The sequence below is a fragment of the Ceratotherium simum genome, chromosome 23 (genome assembly GCF_057802395.1).
Source record: "Ceratotherium simum simum isolate JZ-2026a chromosome 23, ASM5780239v1, whole genome shotgun sequence".
Taxonomy (NCBI): Eukaryota; Metazoa; Chordata; class Mammalia; order Perissodactyla; family Rhinocerotidae; genus Ceratotherium; species Ceratotherium simum.
The window spans coordinates 34,937,139-34,959,413 of record NC_141922.1 but is presented as its reverse complement, the minus strand read 5'-3'; the positions used below and the strand labels follow the sequence as shown (position 1 = coordinate 34,959,413).

At 39.4% G+C, this 22,275-nt stretch overlaps 1 protein-coding gene across 3 annotated transcripts in view; it reads right to left on the bottom strand.

Annotated features, from left to right (window-relative positions):
- Positions 1-18,143, bottom strand: part of LRP12 (LDL receptor related protein 12) — an 81,139-nt gene extending 62,996 nt beyond the window's left edge. For 2 of the 3 annotated variants that reach the window (XM_004431246.3, XM_004431247.3), the window contains exon 1: positions 17,677-18,142. In XM_004431246.3, the coding sequence (XP_004431303.1) occupies positions 17,677-17,755 (79 nt within the window). In that variant the 5' untranslated portion in view covers positions 17,756-18,142. Of the gene's footprint in view, positions 1-17,676 lie in introns of all 3 variants that reach the window. The other variant, XM_087447553.1, reaches the window with a different exon arrangement.
- Between the last annotated feature and the right edge of the window lie 4,132 nt (positions 18,144-22,275).

Sequence of the window (22,275 nt, the reverse complement as noted above, 5' to 3'; positions counted from 1 at the left end):
TGTGTGTGGCCCTGTGGGCAGTGGGGCTTGTCAGCTGCAGAAGACTTGTGCTTCTCAAATAGCCACATAGGGGATCGGCCCCACCTTCCAAAGCCTGAAACCACTGGGAGCTCCCGTGCCTAGGGCCAGCACCACTCAGGTGCAATCCTGAGAGAGCTGACAAGAGCCTTGTAGGCTGGAGGCCCACAGCAGTTGTAAGCCCTTGAGCCTAGCAACCAGCCATGCTGGGGTCTTCTTCACTTAACAGAAAAGCTACAATAGGAATGTACTATTAGACCTTGCAGCCAACTGTGTTGGGGCTCCCCACACCTGATAAAGTGACTGAAGGGTCCACATCAGCCACACGCAGTGGAGCATTAAAACCAGCCGGCCAGGGGGACAGCCCAGCCTCCCTGGGCACCTGCAGCAAGAGCGACTCTGCCACAGTGGAAGGACACACGCAGCCCACACAGGGGTCACTCCTGGAACATCTGGAACTGGTGATGAGAGAGAAGCACACTGCTGGGCCTCATAAGGCATCTCTTACATAAAGCCACCTCTCCAAGATCAGGAGGCACAGCTGACCTACCTAATACACAGATATAAGCACAGAGAAAGAGGCAAAATGAGGAGGCAAAGGAATAAGCTCCAAGTAAGGGAACAGGAGAAAACCCCAGAAAAAAACTAAATGAAACAGAAATGAGCAATCTACCTGACAAGAGTTCAAACAGAAAGTCACAGGAATGCTCACTGATCTTGGGAGAAGAATGGATGAACTCAGTGAGAACATCAACAAAGAATTGGAAAACATAAAAAAGAACCAACTAGGAACAAAAAATACAATACTGGAAATGAAAAATTCTCCAGAGGGACTCAAAAGCAGAGTAGATGATATAGAAGAACAGATCAGCAAGCTGGACGAAAGATGAGAGGAAATCACCCAAGCTGAACAGATAAAAGAAAAAAGAATTAAAAAGAACAAGGACAGTCTAAGGAACCTCTGGGACAACATCAAGCACGCTAACATCCATGTTATAGGTGTCCCAGAAGGAGAAGAGCAGGATAAAGGGGCAGAGAATCTATTTGAAGAAATAATAGCTGAAAACTCCCCTAACCTAAGGAAGGAAACAGACATCCAGGTACAGGAAGCACAGAGAGCACCAAACAAGATAAACCCAAAGAGGCCCACACCAAGACACATCATAATTAAAAGGCCAAGAATTAAAGATAAAGAAAGAATCCTAAAAGCCACAAGAGAAAGGCAACAAGTTACATACAAAGGAAACCCCATAAGGCTGTCAGCTGATTTCTTAGCAGAAACCTTACAGGCTAGAAGGGGGTGGCATGATATATTTAAAGGGCTGAAAGGAAAAAACTTACAGCCAAGAATACTCTATCCGGCAAGGTTATCATTCAGAATGGAAGGAGAGAGAAAGAGTTTCCCAGACAAGCAAAAATTAAAGGAGTTTATCACCAAGAAACCAGTCTTACAAGAAACGCTAAACGGACTTATTTAAGGGGGAAAGAGAAAACCACAAATAGGAATAAGAAAATGCTCAAAAAAAACAAAAAAGTAATAAAATCACTGGTAAAAGCAAAAGTACAGTAAAGGTAGCAGATCAACCACCTAAAAAGACAATATGAAGGCCAAAAGGCAAAAGTACTAAAATCACCTATTTCCATGATAAGAGGGTAACGGATACACACACACACAAAAGAGATTAGATATGATACCAAAACCATAAAATGTGGGAGGAGGGGAGTGAAAGAATAGAGCTTTTAGAAAGAGATCAAACTAAAGAGACCATCAACTTAATGCAGATTGCTATATACATGGATTATTATATATATGAACCTCATGGTAATCACAAACTAGAAACCTATAATAAATACACAAAAAAGTAAGAGAAAGGATCCCAAACATAATACTAAAGAAAGCCATCAAACCACAAGGGAAGAGAGCAAGATAAGAAGAAATGAACAGAGGAGAACTACTAAAACACCCAGAAAAAAAGTGAAAAAATGGCAGTAAATACATACTTATCAATAGCCACTTTAAAATGTCAATGGACTAAATGCTCCAATCAAAAGGCATAGGGTGGCTGATTGGATAAAAAAACAAGACCCATATATATGCTGCATACAACAGACACACTTCAGATCTAACGACACTCACTAACTGAAAGTGAAGGGATGGAAAAAGATACTCCATGCAAATGGCAATGAAAAGAAAGCTGGGGTAGCAATACTTATATCCAACAAAATAGACTTTAAAACAAAAAGTGTAACAAGAGACAAAGAAGGGCACTACATAATGATAAAGGGAACAGGAGGATATAACACTTATAAATATCTATGCACCCAACATAGGAGCACCCAAATATACAAGGCAATTATTAACAGACATAAAAGGAGAAATAGACAGTAACAATAATAGTAGCAGACTTAACACTCCACTTACACCAATGGATAGATCATGCAAACAGAAGATCAACAAGGAAGCAATGGTCTTAAATGACACATTATACCAGATGGACTTAGTACATATATACAGATCATTCCATCAAAAAACCAAAGAATACACATTCTTTTCAAATGCACATAGAACATTCTCCAGGACTGATCACATATTAGGCCACAAAACAAGTCTCCATAAATTTAAGAAGACTGAAACAATACCAAGAATATTTTCTGACCACAACGGTATGAAACTAGAAATCAACTACAGGAAGAAAATCAGAAAAGCCACAAATATGTGGAGATTAAACAAAATGTTACTGAACAACGACTGGATCAATGAAGAAATCAAAGGAGAAATCAAAAAATACCCTGAGGCAAATGAAAATGCAAATTTGACATGCCAAAATTTATAGGATACAGCAAATGCAGTTCTAAGAGGGAAGTTTATAGCAATAAAGGCCTACTTCAACAAAGAAGAAAAGTCTCAAATAAACAATCTAACAGTGCACCTAAAGGAACTGGAAAAAGAAGAACAAGGCCCAAAATCAGAAGAAGCAAGGAAATAATAAAAATCAGAGCAGAAATAAATGAAATAGAGACTAAAAAAAAAAAAAAAATAGGAAAAAGAATCAATGAAACCAAAAGCTGGTTCTTTGAAAAGATAAACGAAATTGACAAACCTTTAGCTAGATTCACCAAGAAAAAAAGAGAAGGCTCAAATAAATAAAATCAGAAATGAAGGAGGAGAAACTACAACAGACACCTCAGAAATACAAAAGATTGTAAGAGAATATTATGAAAAGCTATATGCCAACAAACTGGATAATCTAGAAGAAATGGATAAATTCTTAGAATTATACAAGCTTCCAAAACTGGATCAAGAAGAAATAGAGAATTTGAATAGACCAATCACCAGTAAGGAGATCGAAACAGTAATCCAAAACCTCCCAAAAAATTAAAGTCCAAGACCAGACAGCTTCCCTGGTGAATCTACCAAACATTCAAAGAAGACTTAATACTTATCTTTCACAAACTCTTCCATAAAATTGAAGAGGAGGGGAAGCCTCCTAACTCATTCTGTAAAGCCAACATTACCCTATCAAAGCCAGACAAGGACAACATAAAAAAAAGAAAATTACAGGGCAATATCACTGATGAACATCAATGTAACAATCCTCATCAAAATACTAGCAAATCGAACACAACAATACATTAAAAAGATCCCACCATGATCAAGTGGGATTTATTCCAGGGATGCAGGGATGGTTCAACATCCTCAAAACAATCAACGTGATACACTACATTAACAAAATGAAGAATAAAAATCACATGATCATCTCAATAGATGCAGGGAAAGCATTTGACAAGATACAGCATCCATTTATGACAAAAACTCTGAGTAAAATGGGTATAGAAGAAAAGTACCTCAACATAATAAAGGCCATATATGACAAACCCACAGCTAATATCATTCTCAATGGTGAAAAACTGAAAGCCATCCCTCTAAGAACAGGAACCAGACAAGGATGTCCACTTTCACCACTCTTATTTAATATAGTACTAGAAGTTCTAGCCAGAGCAATCAGGCAAGAAAAAGAAATGAAAGGGATCCAAATTGGAAAGGAAGAAGTGACACTGTCACTATTTGTAGATGACAATATTTTATATATAGAAAGCCCTAAAGAATCCACCAAAAAACTTTTAGAAATAATAAATGAATACGGTACAGTTGCATGATACAAAATCAACATACAAAAATCAATTGCGTTTCTATACACTAACAACGAAGTAGCAGAAAGAGAAATTAAGAATACAATCCGATTTATAATTGTAACAAAAAGAACAAAATATCTAGGAATAAACTTAACCAAAGAGATGAAAGATCTGTACACTGAAAACTATAAAACATTGTTGAAAGAAACTGAAGATGACACAAAGAAATGGATAGATATTCCATGCTCCTGGATTGGAAGAATTAACACAGTTAAAATGTCCACACTTCCTAAAGCAATCTATAGATTCAACGCAATCCTTATCAAAGTTCCAACAACATTTTTCACAGAAATAGAACAAAGAATCCTAAAACTTATATGGAACAGCAAAAGACCCCAAACAGCCAAAGGAATCCTGAGAAAAAAGAACAAAGCTAGAGGCATCACACTCCCTGATTTCAAAATATACTACAAAGCTATAGTAACCAAAACAGCATGGTACTGGCACAAAAACAGACACAGAGATCCATGGAACAGAATTGAGAACCCAGAAAGAAACCCACACATCTATGGACAGCTAATTTTTGACAAGGGAGCCAAGAACATACAATGAGAAAGGCAAGTCTCTTCAATAAATGGTGCTGGGAAAACTGGACAGCCACATGCAAAAGAATGAAAGTAGACCATTATCTTACACCATACACAAAAATTAACTCAAAATGGATTAAAGACTTGAATGTAAGACCTGAAACCATGAAACTTCTAGAAGAAAACACAGGCAGTACGCTCTTCAACATCGGTCTTAGCAACATATTTTCAAGTACCATGTCTGACCGGGCAAGGGAAACAATAGAAAAAACACACAAATGGGACTACATCAAACTAAAAAGCTTCTCCACAGCAAAGGAAACCATCAACAAAACAAAAAGACAACCTAACAATTGGGAGAAGACATTTGCAAACCACATATCTGATAAGGGGTTAATCTCCAAAATATACAAAGAACTCATACATCTCAACAACAAAAAAACTAACAACCCAATTAAAAAATGGGCAAAAGATCTGAACAGACATTTCTCCAAAGAAGATACACAGATGGCCAACAGGTGCATGAAAAGATGTTCAACATCATTAACTATCAGGGAAATGCAAATCAAAACTACAATGAGCTATCACCTCACTCCAGTCAGAATGGCTATAATTAACAACACAGGAAACAAGTGTTGGAGAGGATGTGGAGAGAAGAGAACTCTCAGGCACTGCTGGTGGGAGGGCAAACTGGTGCAGCTACTATGGAAAACAGTATGGAGATTCCTCAAAAATTTAAGAACAGATTACGATCCAGCTATTCCACTGCTGGGTATTTATCCAAAGAACATGAAAACACCAATGTGTAAAGATACATGCACCCCTCTGTTCACTGCAGTATTATTCACAATAGCCAAGACTTGGAAGCAACCTAGATGACCATCAAGGGATGAACATATAAAAAAGATGTGGTATATATACACAATGGAATACTACTCAGTCATAAGAAACAAGGAAATCCAGCCATTTGTGACAACATGGACGGACCTTGAGGGTATTATGCTAAGCAAAATAAGTCAGAGGGAGAAAGTCAAATACCATATGATCTCACTCATAAGTAGGAGTTAAAAACAACAATCACATAGAGACAGAGATTGGACTGGTGGTTACCAGGGGGTAAGTGGGGAGAGAGGAGGGAGAAAGGGATGATTAGGCAAATGTGTGTGGTGATGGATTGTAATTAGTTTTTGGGTGGTGAACATGATGTAATCTACACAGAAATTGAAATTAAATGATGTACACCTGAAATTTATATTGTGTTATAAACCCATGTTACCACAATAAAAAAATAAATTAAAATAAAAATAAAGTAAAATAAAATAAAACAGAAAACAGAGAAATCAGTAGACCACAAAACCAAGAGCTGATAATCTGGGAAAACCTAAATAGAGAAACATGTGACAAGTTTGCTCAAGAAAAGAATGACAGGTATTAGGAATGACAACAGTGATATAATCACACATGTAGAAAATATTTTTGAGAGCACCTAACTTATAATTTGAAAGTAAATATGGAAATACAGATGAAATTACAATATTCTAGGAAAATATAACTTAGCATGCTAGCAAAATTGACTCAAAAAGGTAGAAATTGAAAAGATAGAGTTACTCCACCAAAGCACAATGCCCTTGTAGTTTTAGGGTAGAGTTCTAACAAACCTTTAAGAAACATAACTTCTGTTATTTCCAATTTTACTGTATCTAGCCCCCTACTTAGGTCAGGGAATAAAAGAATGAATGAATAAATAAATAACAAAATAAATAAAAAGCAGGGATAAACCATGTATTCTAATTCAAATTCTCTGTAAGACACTCACGTATGTCAATCAAATCACTCAGTCCTTTATTGTAATGCAGTGGAAAAAATTAACATGGAATTGAATCTTATTCAGATTTAATTTATGCAATGTTATCTATATGTACTCACTCATACTTTTCTTATAGCCCCTAAATACAACCATTTTATCTGGAGCTCAAAAAACCCTCTCTACCAATGCTAGAGCAAAAACTGGATGTTTCGTACTTAATGAAAGTATGCTATTCAGCACTGAATATACAAAAATGTATATTGTACTTGAAGATGATTTAAGGGATTTTTAAAAGAACTATATTTTATCCTTACTCATTGACATCAGAACCTGAACTCTGTGTAGTGATTCCACTCCAATAGCACCAAGAGCAAGTTCCCCCTTAATCTCCCATCCTTTGTACTAGGGTGAATATTCTCACATACAAGTAATCATGTTAGTGACACAGCTAGGCCATGGCTTAGACAGTACTGGGGCCACATTTGGTTAATTCTATGGCTGCTACCTTTTGAGCAAATAAGTTTGGTCTTAAAGTGTCATCCTCAACAGACTAGAAGTACTCAACTGACAGAATACAGCAGTCCTACCCCGACTTGAGCTCAACCTTCATTTAGTATCTCTGTTTTTTCCCTACAGATCCTTCCTTCAGATGTGAATTCCACTTCTCATGGGACCAGTCCATCTCCACTAAGGTATCTTATTGGCTTATTTGGTCGTAAGGCCCATTCATAAGAAGGGATCTACTTCTTTTTTTTTTTTTTTGGAAGGGATCTACTTCTTATAGGCTCATCTCTGTTATCCCACTTAACGCAACAAAGTTTAACCACACTAGGGATGAAAACATTTCCCCTGTCAGCAGGACAAAGCTGTTAATTTTTGCTTTCCTATCATAGTACCTATACAGTTCATAAACACTTACTCTCCTTTCTTAATCTTAAAGGCAAAATAATCAAAATTGGAACACTAAAATCTTTTCATTGTTCCTGACCAACGAAATCAACAAGAAAAGGTTACAAGAGTATCTAAAAGAATGGATTAATAGATATGAAAATCAGGCAGAGGAGAGGGGAGGGGAGGTTACAGGAGAGAGAGAGAAAGAAAAGGGGTGGAGGGACCAAGAAAGCTAGGACTGACAAGAGACTGATCCCATCAATATAAACACAAAGTCTTTAAAAGAAACGAGTAAATGTATTCCAGCAGATTTTAAAAGATAATATATCATTACCAACTTGTTATGGCCTATAGTTCAACATTACCAATCACATGAATGTAATTGACTCCATCCATGGATAAATGAATCCATTTATTCACCAATGTCTGGCATTATGCTAGGTATGTTTCACTCACATAACTCTGGCCCTCATAAATACCTTATGATCATCTTGGAAATGAAAAACTTATGTGACAAAATTAAATACCTATTCTCAAAAACTTAATAATATAGGAATTTAAGGAACATCTCCAATTTGATTAAGAATATCAGAAACCTATAGCAAATATCACACTTAAAATTTAAAAAGAAAGAAAAAAAGGGAGTCGGGAATCATTAAATTAAAGACAACACATATCAACAATTGCAGAGTATGGACCTTATCTGGATCCTGATTCAAACAGTTCCTAAAAATTCACGTTTATATGACCATCAGGACAATATGTACATGGCTGGATATTTGATGCTAATTAGAAATTGTTAACTTTTTAAGTATGATAATGGTATCTGGCTTAAATTTTTTTTTTTTTTTAAAGTTCTCATATCTTAGAGATACACACTGAAATATTACTGGATTAGATGTCTGGGATTTGCTTCAAAATCATTTGCGTTTAGGGAGTAGGTGGAAGTCTAGATAAAACAAGGCTGGCTATATAAGGATCACTTGTTGAAGCTGGATGTTGGGTATATCAGGTTAATTACACTAGTATCTCTACTTTTGAATTTGTTTGAAATTTTCCAAAGTACAAAGTTTTAAAATTGTTTTCAATTATCAAACACAAAGAAACAAAATCAAACAAGAACAAAAACAAAAAGCAAAATACTAGAGAGAATCTGTATTATTGGAAAAGCTATGGGTACTGTTATTGAACACTGTCCTATTAAAATTAAAAATTATTACTTAATAACTTTTAATTGAAATATACATACAAGTTATCACCAAAAAAAACCTTATCTGTGTAAACCACCATCTAGGTCAAGAAATAGAATACGACCAGCAGCCCAAAAGCTAACCTGGTACCCATCTCATCACTACCCCTCTCCCTCCCTCCTCCATAGGTAAACTATTCTCCTGCATTCTAACTTCTTAGACTATAATCATGCAGTATCTATAATTTTGTGTCTCACTTCTTTTGATCACTATGTGAAATTCACCCATGCTACCAGTAGCAGTGGTTTTTTCTTTTTCTTTTTTTTCAGTTTGTTCTTTTTCATTACCATGTAGCAAGTGATTCTGGAAAGTGTGGTCAGTGGACTCCTGGAAATCCCCAAGACCCTTTCAGAGTTTAACAGAATACGAAACGTTCGTTGACACGGTTTTAGACTCCATGTTGCAACTAAACTTTAAAAAAAACGACTACCTGTCGAGTTCTGGTGCAGCATCAAAGAATATTCCCATTTATCTGAAAAGGCTATTAAAATACTTCTCCCTTTACAATGACATATCTACGTGAAGCCAGATTTTCTTCCTGTATACTTCAACCAAAACATGTCACAACAGACTTGACTGTGGAAGCAGACATGAGAAATCAGCTGTCTTCTATTAAGCCAGATATTACGGTAATTTGCAAAAATGTAAAGCAATGCCACACTTATCACTAAATTTTTTTTGTTTTGGAAAATATAGTTGTAATTTTACATAATTTTATTTAACATATACTATTTACGGTCACATGTAATGGTTTCTTATTGTCATTTTAACCGAGTTAAATATTTTAACAATTTCTCAACTTTAATTTCTAATATCATTTAAAAACATATATCTCCCATATAAAAAATATTCTTTGGATTCCTCAATAATTATGGAGTCCTGAGACCCAAAAGTTTGCTAATTGCTGCTGTACAGTATTCCTTATGCTAATACATGATAATTTATTCATCCACTCTATTGCTGATGGACATAGAGGCTGTTTCTAGCCTGGGACTATAACAAATACAGATGCTATGACTATTCTTGTACATGTCTTTTGGCGCACATTATGTCCATACTTCTGTTGAGTTTATACCTAGGAGTAGAATTGCTAGAAATCACTAGATCACAGTGCATGTTTACATTCAGCTTTAACAATGTTTTCCAAAGTGGCTGTTAAGCATGTGACATATGGTTAATCTAATTGAGAGGGGCTATAAGTATAAAATTTACACTGAATTCAAAGACTTAGTATAAAAAAATGCAGAAAACCTCATTAATAATTATTTTCTATTGACTACATGTCAAAATGATAATATTTTAGATATACTGGGTTAAATATATTATTCACATTAATCTCACCTGTTTCTTTTTCTTTTATAATGTGACTACTAGAAAATATAAAACTATATGTATGACTTACACTTGAGGCTCACATTATATATCTATCGGACAGAACTGCTCCAGGGAGAAAAAGAGAAGTAAAACAGGCCAATACTAATACTGCAGATAAGAACAGTCTGAGATGCTTATGAGAAGGGCACCTAGTTTTGAGAAACCAGGAAAGACTTCCCAGAGGAGGTAACATCTAAAGGAAAGCTGAAGGACAGGCAAGAGTTAGCCTAGTGAAGAAAGCGGTGGAGGAAGGAAGACAAAGCGAGGCAGAGGGAACAGTGTGTGCAAAGACCATGAGAGAAGAGAAACGTGTTCAGTGTGGCAGGAACCTGGTGCAGCGGAGGGGAGTGGTGAAGGGGAGTGACAAGAGACAAGAAAGGTAAAAACCAGCCAGATCATGAAGGGCCTAGTGAGTTATGTTTGTATTTTATGAATAGGGAACTACCGTTGGATTTTAAGCAAGAAAGTTACATAATCCTATCTGTACTTTAGGAACATCACACTGGCTGCTGCTATGTATGATATGACTAGTCAAGATTAGTTGGGGGCTGTTCCAACAGTGTAGACAAAAAATAATGGGTCCGTACACAAAGAGAACAGCAGTAGAGATGTGAACCTAAGGCAAAATCACTACTCGGAAAGCTTCGGTTTCTTCTAATAATAATATCTACCTCAGAGAGTGATTTTGAGGACTTAAGCAAGGCATGTTTTTATAAAAGCATTCTGTATTCTAACTCTTGGTAAAAAGTTTTAATGCCACTAGTACAGGCAATAATAATCTCAAAAAACTGAATTCTATTTCAGAATATACCATATACAAAGATTCACCTTTTCTACATCTTACTAACTTAAAACCTCAAAGATGCTTTAATAACCAATGAAATTAAGTCAGATAATAAAAGGCTTACTTTCTTACTTATATTTGAGAAGTAAATCCCAATTACTAAACGTCATACTATGTCCTATTTAATCTCAATATTAAAAGATTAGCACCATTTCCCATTTCTCTAAAAACTGAAATATAAGTGAATTAAAAGGTAGATAGCAAGTTACTCTCATTCAATGGTAAGAACATGAGTGTAAAACAATTTCATTTCTTCACCAAACTGATACTGGCACAGCAGTGAGTTATCAAGTATTTAAGAGAAAACTAGAAAACTGTTCTGTCAGCTTCAATTTATTTTGAAGTTTAGGGACATTCTAACGTTATGTCTTCTGTAAATAAACTATACAATCCAGGAGATAAAAGGTCACTTTTTCTAAAAATTTCTGAAATTCTCTAAGCTACCAATATAGTCTTGAGTCTTCTAAGACATAAAGCAATCTTTATCCATCACTTAGTATCAAGCATTTAACTTGGGCAAAAAGGTACCTGAAATCTAACTTCTGTCCCACTCTTTGCTTCGTGCCTGAAATACTCTTAAAACACTGTAGAAAGTTATATTCTGTACTTATTTCCTTGACAAAAATGATAGTCCTTAGAATTGAGTTCTCCACAGACCCCCTTCTTAAACTTCTCCCCTTGTAACTTATATCCTCACCCTTTCTTGTCACGTGTTGTACAACAACAGTCGGCCCTCATTACCCGAGGGCTCCACATCCATGGATTCAATGAACCAGGGATCGCAAGGCCTATGACGGCTGCGTCTCTACTGAACATGTACAGACCTTTTTTTCTTGTCATTATTCCCTAAACAATACAGTATAACAACTATTTACACAGCATTTACTTTATATTAGGTATTGTAAGTAATCTAGAGATGATTTAAAGAATATGGGAGGATGTGCATAGGTTACGTGCAAATACTACAGCGTTTCACTGTACGTAAGGAACTTGAGCACCCCTGAATTTTGGTATCTGGGGGAGGGATGTGTGTGTGTGTCCTGGAACCAATTCCCGGCAGGTACCAAGGGACAATTATATGCACCACAATGTCCTTTCGTGCCCTGAATGTTCTTAGCTTTCTCTTTTTCAGATTAAATAATAGACACAACTTCCTATAGATATAAACTGCTCTACTGAATTGTGGAAACAGAAATCCCCCTCAGCCTCTCAGCACTCCTCTTCAGTCTCACGTCTTATTACTTGGAGAAATCTCCATCTTCCCACCCGAAAACCTACAGACCTAGGTACACTTGCACCAATTTTCCTCCTCCCTCTTGTGACAAGATAGGAAGTACCCTTTTTTTCCTGATCTAAAGGGCAATCCATACTCTTCTTTCTTTCTCCACCATTACTACCTTGGTCCAAGCTCTCGTCTCTCTCACCTGCATTACAGCCAAAACCTCCTAACTGATCATCCCATCTCTACTCTTGCCTAGTTCACAACAATACAACACACAGTGGCCAAAGCGACTGCTTCAAAACATAAATCATATGTCACTTAAACCCCGTCAATAGTTACATGTAAAATAAAACCCAAACTCTTTACCACGGTTTCCAAAGCCCTGAGTTCCTGCCTGTCATTCTAACCTCACCTCGTCACTCTCCCTCATGACCACTGTGCTCTAGCTACACTGCTTTTATCCATTTACCTGCAACACACCAGTTCTTTCACATTAACTTATTCCTGATTCTGGGTCTTTCACGTGTTGTTCCCAGGTGCAAAGCTCTTTTATCCCCGTCGTAAAGTGGTTAGCTATTAAGTCTTATAAACCTCTCCTTGACAAAGAAGCCTTCCTCTAATTACTCTGTTACTCACTACCTCTGCCCTTTGTTTCCGTCAGAGCACTTATTACAACTTATTCACTAGACTGTAAGCTCCATGAGGCAGAAACTATGTCTATCAGGGTGTTATGCCTTACACAGTGTCAGACAGAAGCAAGTGCTCAAGGAGTATTTGCTAAACGAAAGAACGAGTGAAGAGAGAGACAGGATTAGGCTGCAATCCCCGCTCTACTACCTCCTAGTGGTTTGATTTTAGATAAGCTACAACTTGTCTGAGCTTCAATTTTCTCTTCTATAAAAAAGGAATAAATACCTTCTAGGATTGCTAAATGAGACATAATGAAGATTAACTGTAATTAAATAAAGACCAAGCACAGTATCTGAACTTAATTTCATAAAAGTTATAAACAATTTAATAAATGTCTCATTTCCTTTCCTTCCTTCTATAGCTTAGATAGTGAGAATTCCCTCAGCTAATTCAGTATTGGAACTATATATAGAGATAGATAGACCTATTTATATATACATCTATTGTTGCATCTATTTAGAAAGACTGATGACAGGCATCTGAACAGATAGATTGGGAACCTGTACTTGCAGGATCTAATCCTATACCTCAGAAAGTGGGAATGAGTAGTGTACATCTATTACTCACCCCTCCCAAAATGGAGGAGGGGCAGTGAGGAGAAATAGGAAGGAAAGGTAACCTTAGAAATTAGAAATCATGACTTCAACTTCAATTCCTAAGTTTAGAACAACCTTCATTTATCCACAAAGATTTGCAACAATAACAGGAGTAATACTCATTCTAAATTTCTAAAATAAAAAAAAAAAAAGATTTTCTATTTGCTTAAATTCATGTAAGTCTCATCTATATTAAATGTATTTACCTTCTTTTTACCTTTCATTCTTTAAACTGTAATATCACTGATAAAACATAAATAAAAACAACAAAAAAACCCCAACCACCATAAAAACACCTCATCAGAAACACAAAAAGGTCTCACTGTTCCCTTAATTTCTTGATAAGCTTTAAATTTTCTAACCACGAAAGTGCATATTTTCTTTCCAAACATTTTCGTTAACTACTGCTCACTTTTCAGCCTGACACCACTTTTATGTTTTCTTCAGAGATTTTACTTTCTAGGAATCTTCTAAATCATTTACCACACATCATTCAAATCTCCTCCATACTCTTCCTGGAACGCAGTACCCCTCTGAAAGTGGTCATTTAATACCTTCTGCCAGATAACCACTTTGATTTTGTGGAATGTGCTACATACCTTCATATTCTCCCTAGGATATGGATATAATTTAGATTTTAAACCCAAGGAAGGGCTTATGTTAAGCAATTAATTCAGTTTTATTCAACATATTTTATGTAATCAAGCTTGACTTTTTTAGAAGGAATTGGAATCTGGTTTAGATTTTTTTCCTCATGTTCCAGTTATTTCTACAACCTTTCTAAAATTGGAACTTCTAGTCTATCCTTAAACTGGAAATTTATAAAATGCTGCTGAAAGTTCCATAAAATTCATGGGAAAAGATTTACCCATTAGATATAAAATCCAAGAGTAAAAAGAATATTTTGTACTACCACAAAATCTAGAACAGTACACTGTGCAGAGCAGACTCTTGAATATAATAAGCTGAAAACCAGTTTAAAGATGAATTCTATCACAGGTCAGTCAATACATGCCAGTAAGAGTTCTCACTAACACCAAATGCTCTGGCAGCAAGTAACCAAAAACTAACCACCTGGAAATTGTAAAATGATATACAAATACAACAAACATTCCAAATTACATTTTAAGGCTTCATCTAGGGCAGTTTTTTTCAAACTACAGACTGCAATCTATTACTGGGTCCAAAATTAATTTAATGAGTCCAGACCAGCAAACGAAGAAAGGGTGAAACAAGGGAGGATAAACAGAATATAAAATGTCAGAGGGCCCACAGGTAGAAGGGTATTATTTCATGAAGAGGTAGTATTATTTCATGAACTCTGTTTTGTTCTGTATACCGGGAGTAATTTATAATGTATTTTAAGGATGGGTTTGCTTAAGGATGTTCTTATCCCTTCAAACTTCCAAAGGCAGAGGTCAATCTTGACTGTCTTCTAACCCGCAGGAACATTCAATGCAGTTAAGATACAGCAGCTCCTGAAACATAATTACTCGTCCTTGAACAACTACTTCTAGAAAACATTAACTGTATTCCACATCACAATTCAGAGTTTAAAATAAGGCTATGGCATTCAGAAAAGTAACTTGGAAGTACAACAGTCACACTCTTCTACTGAAATGGTCACGTGTTTAATAGTCACACAGTCCACTAAAATAGTCATGTGAAGAGAATAAACACCAAAATAAAGATTTTTTTAAAAAGGTATATGAAATGTTTCAAAGATTCAAGGCACAACCTGAAGCCATTTAATATTTCAGTTAATAGATAAGAAAGGGTCACTCTGAATAGTTAGTACTGGAACTGCCTAAATATTGGCCAATCATCCTGCATTTCTTCACTGGGTCTATGTTAAGAGTTACTCTGAACACTCAGAGTTACTCTGAACACTCAGTTGTTTTAACAGAGCTTTCTAATTATTTTTGAAGCCACTTAAAAAAAAAAAAGAACACTTTTTGATGTATGAGGGACAGTTTCATAAATTACAGCCAATATCTGTTCTAAAGGCCCAAGGTAATGGGTATTTCTCAGGGTGCATCCACTACTCATCACAACTACTGTATATTCAAGTCAAACAAACCCCACTATTGTTACGGAAGCACATCCCCCCACACTACTGTTATAGCTTTTTTTCCCTCTAATATAAACCCGCACATGGTTGGAGAAACAGAAGAGGACAAAAAGTGCAGCTGTAACAAGAATTTCCCCAGTTGCAGAGCGAAGGGTGCCTTTAATCACTGCTCACACGGTTTAATGTTCTGCCTGGCTCACTACCTCCTTTCTTCTTATACTTTGAAACTTGCTGTGGCTTGAGATATCAACCCTTGGCATAATCACTGGCTACTTTTATAATCTGGTCCCATGTTGCTGGAAAAAAGGAGCTGCAGTCTTTGTCTACTAACAATTCCTCATTAAACACAAATTCCAAAAACATAAATCTTTGATAAGCACCTACCAGAAAGTCATTTTGTGTGCAAGTACAAAAGAATGCACCAAGACAAATTACGGAGTTCACAGCCTCTTATTCCTAGAGGCAAAAAGACTTTTAGTTCAAACACTAATGACATGGGTTTTAATGAAAGAAGAGCAAAAGAACCCATTTATTTATCCATTCTGATCAGAAATCACTAAAATTCAATTCTCATTATAGTAGAGGACAAAGCTGGACACTCCTAATCACCCTAGATTAAAGATGCCTCTCACTTTTTTCTCTTTTTTGGGCCATTACACCAAACCTACTGCAGAACTATACCCACCTTCAGGCTAGAAGAAACAACATAATAGCTTATTGATCTCTGGTGTAGACCCAAAACCACAAGTCATCAGGCAAGCAGGGATCACAGCCACTTGATGCAACTAACAATCAAAAGTCATGCACTGGGTTTTCTGGTCACACACAAGCACACCATCAGCAATGACCACATCAAATGTGGACCAACCACCCTCCCCACTCCCAGCCCCAAACAAACAAAAATAATATATTAATCAGGTCAGGGCTCAATGCATTCTGAATCACACCGAAAAACTATTTCTTGGCTGTCAGTAAGTTTCAATTTAAGTTCATTAAATTCTTCATTTAGTGTAATTTTTCAGGTTTTAAAAGTTACCATCACATTCAAATCCACAGATAAATGCTTTCAAAAAAGATAATACTTGCTCATGAATTACATGTTGACTGAACTCCATCACCACCACCGTTACTGGAATAGTGTTTGTCGCAAATTTAAGTAAAATGCACCAAAGCATGGTAACTTCTAATTATTTTCTTCTGAAGAAATCAAAGCACCACTCCAAAAAGCAAAGGTTAAGTTAACCGTGTTCTCCGAAACACCTATTCAATGTGTTTCACTGATAAACTAAGAACGGTGAAGTCAGAAGTGGAACTAAAGTCTCACACGATGAGACTTTCCAATTAATTCCATTTAGCTTTTGCTCGGATCCCAACGTAATATACAGCTTAGTCCTCACACACAGCCTTCAGCCTTCTCTTAACCTCAAAGGAATACAGGTAACGCAATCCGTAGAATGGAATAAAGCAACAGTTACAACATAAGCAGACAATGACGGATGAAATGACAAACGAACGAGGACTCGGGGCAGACACGAACGCCCTAAGACGGAGAGACTGAGGTGGGGCTGGAAACTATTCTCTGGCCTTGTCGCGCGTGCTGCTCCTGGGGGAGGCACGGGACCCTGCCCGCCCGGGATCACAGAGCCTCGGCCCCCGAGGTGCAGGGATGGGAAGCAAGCAGCGGGCCGCTTTCTCAGGGAGTGGGGAAGGTGGGGGGTAGGTGCAGTGGGCATTTCACTGGGGAGAGAACTTCTTGACCCCGGAAGGCTTGCGGTGGCAGGACCGTCCCGGCAGCGGCGGGGGCGACCTCCCCTTCTTTCTCACACAGTCATACATCTTGGTGTGTGTGGGTTGTGCAACAGACTATGAGTCCTCCAGGAGCCGGCCGCGGGGGCCCTCCAGTCCAGGTCGGGGAGTCCGCCCGCCACCCCTTGCTACACCGGGGCTCCCCCCGGCCGGGATGCCCAAGCCCCTCTCCAACACCCCGAGGGCCTGGAGGGGGGCGAGTGGACGAAAGCATCTTCGAGTGGGGACGCCCCCTCCGCTGCATCCACCCCTCGCCGGGTCTTTGTCCCGCCGGTGGCCGGGGTCTCTCGCCAGTTCTCCCGGGGAACCCCTGTCCTGGAGGCCTCGGGGCCCGGGGTCGCCCCAGCTTTGTTAGGTCAGCGGGGCGCGGAGACGCGGACACTTACCGTACACCCCAGCGAGGAAAAGCAAGACCAACGCAGACCTCCACCGCGGAGACTCTTTTGTGCTCCAGCGACGGGCCATAACCACGGCAGATGGAGGGAGAGAGGAGGAGACGGAGGAGGAGGAGGAGGAGGAGCCGGGGCCAGACACCGCCGCTACCGAGCCGCCGGCTGCTCCCTGCGCTCTCCGCGGCGGCGGCAGGGGGAGGGGAGGGGAGGGGCCGCCGCCGCCCGCGCGCGCTCCCTCCCTCCCTCCGGCCCTCCCTCAGCAGCTCGCCCGCTCCCACCTCAGGCGGCGCGAGAGCCCTACGCTGGGCGGCCCTCCCGGGGGCGAGGGCAGGGGCAGGTAACGCGCGCGCCGGCGCGAGGCGAGCCGGTGGCAGACGCGCCACTCGGCCCCCGCGCTGCACAGACCGGCCGGCGCCGCCAGCCGCCAGACAGAGCGCGAGGCGGCACTCGCGCTCATCCGTGCGATCGGCAATCCCCTGGCCCGCCTGCCTTGGTTCCCGCCCCGCGCTCCGCCGGACTTTCCAAGTCTCGGGACCGGTTTCCTCGCGACTGGAGCCGGAGGAGCAAGGCAGTGCCAGTCGATGAGCGAGCGCGCGAACGCCGGACGCTGGGCTCCCTCGGCTGGGGAGCGGGGGCCGGTTGCGGCGCTCGTTCGCAGTCCAGGGCCTCGGTGCTGCCCCCGCGGGGATGTGAGGGCCAGGTGGGAGGCTGAGGGTAGCTGCGTGTGTGGAGAGAGTGGGTGGTCGGAAGCTGTGATCTTGGGAGTTTCTCTGCCCTACCCGTACATGTCTCCGCTTAATATCGGCGCGGAGCTCCGGGCGGGTGGGCACAGGTTAGGGCGGCCGATCCCGGCCACGGGTCGGTGTGGGGGCCTGCTGGGGAGCTCGGGCTGGACGCCACGCTTAAGGTGCCCGGATGAGTCGGTCAAGGCTGGAGTGTGGAGCTTCTCCAGTCTGGTGTGGAAGCCGGGCCAGGCGGTTTGACATCGCGCGGGGTCGGGGAGGTAGTTGGAGCTGGGCCGGGATGCTCGGCTGGAACTGTCTTTGGGGACGAGAAGTAGGGGGCGGAGGTTCATTCAGCACTTCTTAATTTCCCTAAACATCTTCCCCCATCCCAACAAGTGTAACTCCTCCTTCCCTTAGATCTAGCACTTTGTAATACATTTGTAGTGACACTGGCACGTCAGACCTTCGCCTTATGTTTTTAGTGTTTGTCTGCACGTCTTATCTCCCTACTGGATTTGTCATTGGTCTTCACACGCACTCTCCCGGCTATTCACTGAAGACCTACAATGCACTATGCTGTCCTATTGACAGAGATTATCTGTTTTTAATCTCTAACAACCTTGTGAGATAAATATTATCCACATTTTATAGATAAGAAAATAAGACTCAGAGAGGTTAAATTACCCAAAATGATATGGCAAGTGAATGGTTTGAAACAATTTTTCTCACTCCAAATTCAAGACTATTTTCCCTGTACCACAGCATACTCTGTAGTAGCACGATGCTTAGTGTATAGTAGGTAACTGTTAAATTTTAAGACATACTTTTTTGAAGGTACATTGAGTCTATCCCCTACCGATGTGTCCCATTTAAAATTTTTTTCCAGGAAACGGTATTCCAAAAGATAAAAAATTTGTTAACAAACAACGCAAAATCCAATAATTAACAAATCTTGTATCATCTGGCAAAAAAAAAAAAAAGGAAAACCCAGAACTCCAAAAATGTTTTCCACTCTCATTGGAGAAAAGGAGCAGCTTCATAGTTCTTCATTAAACAATCTCCAGTCGTCTTTCCTAGTTTTAGTATTCTAGGCTCTGCTTGCTTGTGTCTTGAGATCTCTTTAGAGAAATTGTGCTGCCCACGACTGCTGTGTTTAGGACAGGCCACAAACAAAATGAGGGGAGACTGTGGACTGCATCTTCCCCTCTCCCCTTTTAGTACCACTTGAGGAATCCTATCCCAGAGACAAGACACACAGTGCCCTCAACAGTCCCTTGGCTGATGCATTCATGCCCTTCTCACCCCTACACTTGCTCATCCACCCAGACTTGTCTTCTGGGACTCAGCAAGTTCTCAAACGTTTTGGTCTCAGAGTCCCTTTAAAAACACTTAAAATTTGGTAAGGACTCCAAGGAGCTTTTGTTTATGTGGGTCATGTCTATCGATTTACCATTTAGAAATTAAACCAAAATTTTAAAATAATTGTAAATTTGTTTAGAATAAAAACTGCATGACAAGTTAACTCTCTTTTCCCAAACAAAAAATTTAGTGAGAAGTGTAGCATTGTTTCCATCTTTGTAAATCTCTTTAATATCTGGCTTAATAGAAGACAGCTGGATTCTGCTGTCTGCTTCTGCCTCCAATCTGTTGCACTATGTTGTTTTGGTTGAAGTATATGAAGAAAACCTAACCTTACACAAGGTAGAGGGAGGTATATAATAAATGGCAAAGGGAGGACCTTCTGTACCTCCCCCTGGTCCTCAGATAAAACTTGGAGGACTGTTGTTTTAGGTGTCTATCTTAACGCCTTCAAAACCTAAGCATTTTGTTTCTTGTTGGAAAGAATCTAATAAATATTTATTCTAAGGTATTAGCAGCTGAGCACTTCAGTGTTAACCAGCCAGGGATATTTATGTTTCATGATGGAGCATTTTTATTTATACAAAATTTAATTAGAATAGAATTAAGTATCAGACATTGGTAAGCAACATGGCACAGAATAGGTATTCAGTATCACCCTTTTTCTTAGAAGATGTCTACTTCTGGGCTAATGTATCAAGTAACTCATATAGGAGAAAGCACTTAGAAATCTGTAAAAACTATATATATAAAGTTGTTAGTATTGGTAACAGTTCTGTTGCAGTTGGCTGCTGATTTAACTTGGCCAGTGTTCAGACTTGCTCCCTATAAAGCATAAAGCGATTTCCTGAGACTTGTGTGGTTTTTAATCTGGGTCCCTGAATCCATAGATGGGCTTCAAAGGTTCTCTTAAGCCTTCTGAAATTGTATGACAATTTTGTGCTCATGTATTTTTATAGGCAGAAGATTCGTTATTTTTCAGCAGATTGTTGAAGGGCTGTGTCAACCATTAAAAAAAAAAGTTTAAGAAAGATTGAATGAGGCAACTGTTTGAGCTGCTTCTTATTCTTAATATTTTTCCAAATGATTCTTTTTTTTTTTTTTTGGTGAGAGAATTGGGCCCTAAGCTATCTGTTGCCAATCTTCCTGTTTTTGCTGAGGAAGATTAGCCCTGAGCTACCATCTTTGCCCATCTTCCCCTATTTTGTATATAGGATGCCACCACAGCATGGCTTGATGAGCGGTGCGTAGGTCCACGCCCAGGATCCAAACCTGCGAACCCTGGGCTGCTGAAGCAGGGCGCGTGAACTTAACCACTGTGCCACCAGGCTGGCCCTATCCAAATGATTCTTAAACTCCTCAAATATATGCATTTGGGAGTGGAGAAGTACATGGACTGCTTCTTTTTCCCTTGACATCTTCTGAAAACGGCCACTATCCTCCACTTTATGAAAACATGCCCTTAATAATCCTTTTGTTTTGGTTTTAAACTTCTCTTTCCTCCTCGTTTGGTTATTACCACATATAATGGTTTAATTTTTACTGTTGTCATCAACAAAAATTCGCTTTTCCCTGGTGTAGACCCTGCTCCATTTAGTAGCGTTTGAGAATCTCATCAACACTATGAGGTTAGACTGGGAATTTAAGTCTACCACTCTGAGCATCATCTTTTATTGGAAAGAAAATTGATGATAGTGATTCTTCTACTTGGCATGCTACCAGGCAAAGCTAAATCTTTTAACTTCCCCTTAAAGAAATATTATGTTTAAAAAGGAAAAACAAACTTGATGAACACATATAAATAACTAGAAGAGAAAGAGAAAAAAATTTTTTAAAGATGGAAGTTAAATAAATGAGATATCTTTGCAAGCAAATTGTAATTTCCACTGGAACTGAGTAATGTAGGGTAGCAAATGAGATTCATCAATCTAGGCAACTTCTATACCAGCTCCCTAGCACATTTATCGTGGTTATTATTTATTATGGTCTGCGCTCTGACAGGATACCCAGCATTGTACCAAGTAGTCAAAGACATAATCCTGGCTCTAAATTAAATAGCCCCAATTCACATAGATTTAGTTTTGCCCTCATAAACTCAACTTCTTTTTAATAATTTTTATTTATTTATTTATTTTTCCCCCAAAGCCCCAGTAGACAGTTGTATGTCATAGCTGCACATCCTTCTAATTGCTGTATGTGGGACGCGGCCTCAGCATGGCCGGAGAAGCGGTGCGTGGGTGCGTGCTCAGGATCCGAACCCGGGCCGCCAGCAGCAGAGCGCGCGCACCCAAGCGCCAAGCCACGGGGCCGGCCCTAAACTCAACTTCTTAATTGCAAAACCTGACCAAAGAGCATGCGTGAATTTACAGTGCTAATAATATCTGTCTCTTGTAGCCGTATGAAACAGTTGCCCCTACCAAGAAAACGAGAAGAAGGAATGTTAGACGTTGGTATTTATAAAGAGATACTCTGAGCATTTTTGTTGTTGAAGTGCGAAGTTTCAAAATGC